Genomic DNA, 8505 nt, shown 5'->3' on the forward strand with positions numbered 1-8505 from the left:
AACCTACTACTCAGACAGTTTATTATGTGCACTATCTATACAAATAAACTCTAGACATCTCGAAAAATAGTTTTTTTAATAGTGGTAGCATTTCACTTTATCCGGAATCATCAGTTGCCATTGTAAGGTGGACACTGGAATGAGAATTTTCCAAAGGTGCAAGTACAGATAATTGTGTAACCAGTTAAGTAATACATGGATGCCTTTGGTGGTACAATATTTATCTTCAAAAGGGATGTTGAACTGATAAAGTGTTTGCAATGTGCATATTAATTCCACGTTTAGAGTCGACGTGATTCGCCCAGAGAAGAACAATGATGGTGAAGTTGAGGGGCGTGGGGTTGGGGAGGGTTTGCCGGTGCCAGGCTTAGCGGGATGGCGTCGGACAGGGATTAAAATTTTGTGAATTTCGGTAAATTTGGAGGTGAATAAAATATCTAGTTTCAAAAAAAAATTTCACTGATATGTGAGATCTATAGAGGATGAAAAATGACCAAAATTTCAGTAAAATTTTGCGAATTTCGCTCTTTTCGCCAATGAACGAAAAAAGATTGAAAAACGAAATTAAAATCCCTGATGTCAGGAGGCTGACGGCCAGCAACTGTGATAGACGGTGGACACCACCGGCCGTGCTAACCACTCTGTTTTTTTTTTTCTCATCCTCGCTGCTGTTTCAGAAACAGTATGATTGTTCTCGCAAAAAGTGACCGTGGATTACACTGGGGTATCACAATATTACAATTATTGTAGGAAGTCATATATTGCAAATTTAATGTTATCGTAAGCTCGATTTTGTTAGTTATCATTATAATGCGAATACCAGAAAGTACAGGTGTTTCAGAGGGAAGAGCACACCATGGTTGTGCAACGTGCAAGTGCAACCACCAGCTGGGTACACATACATGGATCTCTTGATGGTGTAGTGTCCGCATCACAGGTCAAGTCAGGTACAACGAGCACGGTGACCTGAGGTGTGAACAATATAGCTTGCACATGCTAGCCCTCTCCCCTGCCTTTGTTAGGATGTTAGGTCGCAAACATAAACAGATTAGTATATCTAAGCATATCTTATCAACTCAATGATTGTGTTGTGAGCAAAGAAACAAGGCAACTTCATCTCAAAGCCGGACCATACTAGTATCTATTCCCACGAATCTTATGCACATTCCAAGATCATGCCATGACAAGAACATACGGCAAACCGACAATAGGAGGAAGGAATTCTAGCCTTAGAAGAGGATTAGACGGTCCACAAGCCTTAGGATGGATGGATGGATGGATGGACTCTTCAATACAGTGCCACAGATGATTCATCTCCAACCTGTGAGGTGCTGTACTTCTTGGCCGAGTCTGGCTTCGACATGTCGCTGGACCGTCTCCGGAGCATCTGGCGCACGCCGTCGGCTACCCGGACGGCGGGGTTCGACTTAAACATCTTGCAGAACGCCATGTGAGCCCTCACAGCCTCTTCCACGCCCGAGTGAGCCTTCTTCCTGCACGCCTCATCCCTGACGGCCTCACAGCACAGCCCACACAGCCATTGGCCGTGGAAGCTCGCTCTCACGCTGGCAATGTAGTCTGGGGTGCAGTCCTCCCTCAGGTCGCAGCACTCGCACTTGATCGACTCTATCTCCATTGCTGCTGCTGTGCATGCGCTTGGTTTCTTGGATTGGAGGCTATTTGTAGGGAGGCTATTATGGTTGCGGGGCAGTGGTGGGGAGGGGTGGAGGAGGGTATTTATGATGGCGATGTATTGGTGCATGTTCTGAGGTGAGAGATTAGAGACAGAGTTTGTTGGGCGTGACTCGTGAGCCTCACTCGCTGGCCTTTGCCTTGCATTAAAAAACTTCGGCATCAGTTGGTGGCTAGAGGGGATGGGTTTGCTGGTGCTGTGGGAATTTAGGGGGCCTCAAGAAATGCAAAGTTTGTCCATTCGCTGAATTCTGAGAAAGAGCACGCTTTCCCGTGCTAATCAACCCACCTCGCCACCTAATACTTTTTTCTGGTCACGAGTTTTTTTGTCGGCACTTTCTCAAGTTTCAGTTTCCTGCAGTGATGTGTTCCTACAACTACAATGTGTGCGCTCAGCAATTCTGTTCCCGATAATAATAAGCCAACCAGCTGTCAGGCTCAGAACATCCTCACTGCCATTCCCGATCCACGCGCCATCGTCCCGTTTGGTTTTCACGTGGGATCTCATCTGCATGGCCTCTGTATTGTCGCTTTGCTGCTTCGGATGCACCCATCGTCAGCCACTTCTGCTCGATCGTCGCACCGTCACCTCTGGACCGTAGCTTCCTTTGCTCGGCTGCCGCACCGTAGTCTCCGGACCGCGGCTGCCTCTGCTCGGCCACCCCTGCTCAGCTCCGCCAATTCGTCATTGCCCGATTTGGATGCAAGTGCCATTGGTAACGGCACCATCACCTTCACACCAACTCTTCCGCCCTACTTGGCCCGCTGATTCCCTGCCCGGTTGGATTCGCCTCCCTCAACTCCAACTTGCGGCTATACCTTCTGAGCCATCCAGTTATCTTCTGAGTTGTGCGAATAAGGTCGTAAAAAAAATAAAAATAGCAGATGTAGTTTTTCTTTTCTCTCTTGCCGTCGCTCAGTGCTACTTTTTTGCGCTCTTGCTATTGCTCATCACTACATCTACGCTCTTGTCGTCGTTCGTCACCCCTTTGCGCTCTCACCGTCGTTCATTACTTTTTCAGGATTTTGTCGAGCACCATTTCAGTTTCTCAGTACTCGATGATCTTTGATGGTCCCAATCACTAGGATTTCGCATAGCATATGCGCATTCACATGCGTGGGCTTCATCTTTGGGGTGTTCTCTCTGGCGATGTTCCATGTCCGCCTTCCCTTGATATTTTGATGGAGCTCGTGCAATCATCTGCCGACAAAGGAGACAAAGTAGTTGCTGAAGCCGCCACCGCTACCTATGATAAGGCTACTCCACCTACTAGGAAGCTTTGGAGTTGTACCATGATTGGTTGTCTGGTTGTGCTTAGTGGATGGATGATGATGCTCGTGTAGCATCTATTCTAGTTGCTAGTGTGGAACACAGGTTCTCTTCTGAGATTGTTGAGTTCTCTATTACCTTTCAGATGTGAATTCATCTTCGTCAAAACTATGAACCTTCTGGGGATGCTCTTTACATGTCTGTTGTTAACCAGGACCAGTCTCTTCAGCAAGATGATGCTACCATTGATGTGTTCTATGCTCATATGTCAACTGTATGACATCAGTTGGATTCTCTTTGTGTTGCTGGTTGTCGCTCCTATCAATGCTGCTTGGATCTACGTGTTGAATGGGATTTTTGATGCCTCTATGAGATCCTGAATCGCCTTTGTCCCGAGTTTGAGTAGCGTCGTGCTCAGCTTCTTGCACGTCATCCTCATGTCATGCTTGTGAAGGCCCTTACAGAATTGCGCTCGAAGGAGACTCATCTACGTGGTTCTAGATTGATGGCACTTCCCTCAATGTTGGCTATTCGTCCACCTGCTGCACCTGTATCTTCATCTAAACTGACGCCCGATCCTCGTACAACCCCTTCGCCTTCTACGACCTCCTCAGGTGGTGGTGGTCGCCCTCTCTGCACCTACTGCAACAAGAAGAGCCATGTTGAGGTGAATTGCAATTGGAAGAAGCATCTTCGGTGTCCCTTTAGTGCTTCTACCCCGACTACCTCTACATCTGACACTCAGTAGGAGATTGTGATGCTGCTTCGTTTCCTGGTTGCTACCTTTTCATCGATAGGTTCTGATGGTTCTGCTACCCCCTCTTCTGGCACTGAGAGACCACCGTCTACACAGTTAGGTACCTCGACTTGGATTCTTAACTTAGGGGTATCTTTTCATATGACTTTTGATTCTTCCAGTCTATGTTCGCTTTAGCCTCTTATTCTCCTCTTCATGTCATTATCGCTGATGGTACTTCTCTTTCTGTTGCTGGTCAGGACACCCATTGCATTTCTTCCTTTAGTGTTCCTTCTGTTGCTCATGTTTCCCAACTCACCATGTAAGTCATGTCCGTTGGTTAGCTTACTGATCATGGTTGTCATATTATTCTAGATTTTGACTTTTGTTGTGTTCATGATCATCGCACGAGTGCTTTGGTTGATACTGGCCCCTAGTGCCATGATTCTCAGTGTCTATGGGAGCTTGACAGGCTTCATCTTCCTTCCGTTGCCCCTGCCAGTCTTTCTGCTTCTTCGACTACTGCTTCCTTCCAGCAGTGGCATCATCGTCTTGACCATGTTTGTGGGTCGCATCTATCTTCATTAGTTTGTCATGGTCTTTTAGGGTCTGTCTCAGGAAATGCGTCTTTAGATTGTCAAGGTTGTAAGTTTGGAAAACATATTCAACTTCCTTATCCTCACAGTGAGTCAGTGTCTCAACGCCCTTTTGATATTGTCCACTCTGATGTTTGGGGTCTGACTCCCTTCGTTTCGAAATGGGGTCATAGTTACTATATTATCTTTATATATGATTTCTCTCGCCACACTTGGATTTATTTCATGTCTTCTCGTAGGATGTGTTATCTATATATAAATACTTTGCCACTATGATTTGCATTCAAATTGATACTCCCATTCGTGTCTTTCATGCTGATTTTGCTGACGAATTTCTTTATGGGCATCTTTGTTCCTTTCTTGTTGAACAAGGTACATTGTCTCAATTCTCCTGTACTGGAGCTCATGCTAAGAATGGCGTTGCTGAGTGCAAGCATCGTTATCTCCTTGAGATAGCTCGTATGCTTATGATTGCTTCTTCTGTCCTACCTCATTTTTGGGCTGAGTCAGTCTCCACTACCACATACTTGGTCAACATCCAACCCTCTTCTGCCCTCAAGGGTGGGATTCCTTTTGAGCGTCTACATGGACATCTTCCTGTCTACTCTTGTCTTCGACTTTTTTGTTGTGTTTCTTACGTTCTTCTCGCCTCCCATGAATATACCAAACTGACCGCTCAATCTGTTGAGTGTGTTTTTCTTAGCTACAGTGTTGAGCATAAGGGTTATCAGTGTTAGGACCTTATTGCTCGCCAGATATGTATTTCTCTAGATGTTAATTTTGATGAGTCTCGTCCCTTCTATCCTCATACATCTCCTTCCATTTCTTCAGCTTCCTTGGTCAAGTCATTGTCTTTTCTCACCTTTCCTGCCACACCCATCTCTATTTCTTCTTCTCTTCCCTAGGTATCGTTGGCACCCTCTCCTATTGTGCCTTCTTCGGTGCCTTCCACACCTTTGACCCCCACCTCACAAGATCCTCCACCTTCTGGCATTGTTGAACCTTTTCCTTTCCACTACACTCGCCATTCCTATATTGTCTCACATCCTGCTATGCCGCTTTTTGATGAGTCATCTCCTTCCGACGATTTAATTCCTCCATCTTCTCCTTGCTATTCTCTTCGTGATTGCCATTCGATTCGACCTCCTAATCATTTTGGTTTTGTTGGTGCTATTCCTGCTGAGCCATCTTTTTATTATGATGCAGTTGTTTATCAGGAATGGCAGCATGCGATGGTAGAGGAACTTGCTGCTCTTGAGTGCACTAGTACGTGGGATCTAGTCCCTCTTCCCCCACATGTTCGTCATATCGCATGCAAGTGGGTCTATAAGGTTAAGGTCTGCTCTGATGATTCTCTTAAGCACTACAAGACTTGTCTTGTCGCTTGTGGTTTCCAACAGGAGCATGGTCGTGACTATGATGAGACTTTTGCTCCGATAACCCACATGACCATAGTTGACACTATTTTTGATGTTACCTCTGTGTGTCAGTGGTATATCTCCTAGCTTATTGTCAAGAATACCTTTCTTAATGGTGAGTTGCATGAGGAGGTCTACATGCACCCACCATTAGGGTATTCTGTTCCCAAGGATATGGTTTGTCGTCTCTATCGCTCTCTCCATGGCCTTAAACAAACTCATCGAGATTGGTATGAGTGCTTTTCTTCTGTGATCATTACTGCTGGTTTTTCTGCTAGTGCTCATGATCGTGTGCTCTTTGTTCATACTTCGTCTCATGATCGGACTCTTCTTCTCTTGTATGTTGATGACATGATCATTACAGGGGATGATTTTGAGTATGTTGCATTTGTCAAGGCTCGTCTCAATGAGCAGTTTCTTATGCCTAATGTGGGTCATCTTCATTACTTTTTTGGGATTGAGATTTCTTCTACTTCTGAGGGCTTATTTATGTCCCAAGAGAAGTATATTCAGGATCTGTTTACTCATTTTTTTACTGATGAGCACACTGTTGAGACTCCCATAGAGCTTAACCTTCCTAAGGAGGTGACTAAAGAGTTGCTCTTGGAGAGAGGGTGAAGGATAGCACATGCAGCTCGTCCAATCCTCTACAACCTTTTGATGGATAGCACAATAAAAGTCTTTTGCGGCCTATGGCCTCTTTGGTAGTGTAATAGAACCTTTTTATTATTTCCCTTCCTAGTTTCCCTCCTGCTACCTGCGTGTAGCACAGACAAGGGATGTAATTTCCTTTTCAATGTGTCAGTAGAATCAGTTTCTATCTATTGCAAGTCTACACTCTACATATATGGTGGATTTGGTCATATTTTTGCTTCATTACTTCTCTAACTTCTTAGGCTTCTTGTTCTCGTGGCATTGTTTTATGGAATATTCTGATCCGGGATTAGGATGGGGCACACTATTATTTAAAAATTGTTATACATGAATTCGAATCTTAGAAATTTGAATGTGTTATGTTCGAATGTACGTGGAATTTACTCTGAATGGAACTGGAAACAAATTCGAGAGAAAATTGAAGAAATCTCTTGTTCCATCTTTTGTTTGCAAGAAACGAATAAAGAGAGAGGTTTTTGATAACTCCTATATGAGAAACTTTTCACCTCGGAGATTTGACAAGTTTGCATATTCACCATCTATTGGTGTGTTAGGTGGCATTTTAATCGGTTGGTATGGCTCAATGTACACATCCGACTATGACCTCACAATGCAATTCACATCGCTTCTTGATAATAGAGTCTAGAAACTCATAGGTGTACATGGGCCATATTAAGGTCTACAATGAGAAATTTTTGTCAATCGGTTAAATAGTCTTGAAATAGATGATGAAGAACTATGGCTTTTTATGGGAGACTTTAATTTCTATAGATCACCTGAGGATAGAAATAAAGATGGTGCAAATATGCAAGATATATTCACGTTCAATGAAATCATTAGCAACCTATCACTTTAGAAGATTCCAATCAAGGGGAGAAAATATACATGAAGCAACATGCAGGATGATCCACTCCTTGAGCAACTTGACTGGTGTTTCTCTTCTACCAACTGGACATCTATCTTTCCAAACATCATGGCGCACCCACTTGCAAAAGAAATTTCAGACCATTTACCTTTTGTGGTCAAAATTGGAAGTAGCATTCCCAAAGCTCATGTGCTTCGGTTTGAAAACTTCTAGGCTGATATCCTAGGTTTTTACATTCCAGTGGAACAATATTGGCAAGCTCCTTATCACATTACTAATGCAGCTACTCGCATTTCATTCAAATCAAAATGACTGAGAAGGGCTCTAAAGCACTGGAGCAAATCTATTTCCAAGATAAACTATCTTACCAAAGTTTGCAGTGACACATTACTATTTTTGGATACTATAGAAGAGAGAATATCACTTGCAAGGCAAGAGCAGAATTTCATGAACATTCTAAAGTAGCACATTCTCAGCTCACCCAATACAAGCATGAGTATTGGAGGAAACAATGCAAATTCAATATGATAGGTTTGATTTGGGGACAAGAACACTCAGTTTTTTCAAGGAGTAGCAACCGAGAGATATAGAAAGAATACTATCACCCAATTAACTGCACCGTCTCCACTGGATCTCTTCCCGGGGGTACCCAAATGGTAGGATTACCATTGAACATGACGAGAAAGCAACTGTCCTTTGGTACACATATAAGGATAGAATGGGCACAACAATGAATCCGACCATGCATTGTAATCTTGAAGAGCTCATTACCAAGCATGATCATTTGGATCTTCTCTCAATTCCTTTCACCAGAGATGAAATTGATAATGTAGTGAGAAACATGCCGTGTGACAAGGCACTAGGACCTGATGGCTTCAATGGGCTATTCGTCAAGCGATGATGGTATGTTATTAGAGAGGACATACATGCGCTATGTGAGGAGTTCTATAATGGTACAGATAACCTTTCGTGCATCAACAATTCTCATATAACATTGATACCCAAAACGAATTGTCCAGAAGGGGTGAATGATTATCGTCCAAATTCCTTGCTCAATACTTCTTCCAAAATCCTCACAAAATTGTTGGCCAACAGATTGCAAGCCCACATCATCTCTCTGTTACATATAAATCAATATGGGTTCATAAAGATTAGAACCATTCAAGATTGTATTGGTTGGGACTTTGAATATCTTCACCAATGCCATCAATCTAAAGAGGAAATCATAATCCTCAAGCTAGACTTTGGGGAAGCATTTGACATTATGGAATACA

The 8505-nt window shown here is 43.5% G+C and overlaps 1 protein-coding gene across 1 annotated transcript; it reads right to left on the reverse strand.

Moving 5' to 3' along the window:
• Positions 1–779: 779 nt before the first annotated feature.
• On the reverse strand, positions 780–1922 carry LOC133914212 (uncharacterized). Its single transcript, XM_062357346.1, has one exon. It carries the CDS (start codon positions 1853–1855, stop codon positions 1289–1291), a length of 567 nt encoding a protein of 188 aa, XP_062213330.1. The 5' UTR covers positions 1856–1922; the 3' UTR covers positions 780–1288.
• Between the last annotated feature and the right edge of the window lie 6583 nt (positions 1923–8505).

This window comes from Phragmites australis, chromosome 4, assembly GCF_958298935.1.
Source record: "Phragmites australis chromosome 4, lpPhrAust1.1, whole genome shotgun sequence".
NCBI lineage: Eukaryota > Viridiplantae > Streptophyta > Magnoliopsida > Poales > Poaceae > Phragmites > Phragmites australis.

What these genes read in the sequence shown, in the direction of transcription:
- LOC133914212 (XM_062357346.1), bottom strand. Translation starts at nt 1,855, where the DNA reads ATGCCGAAGTTTTTTAATGCAAGGCAAAGGCCAGCGAGTGAGGCTCAC.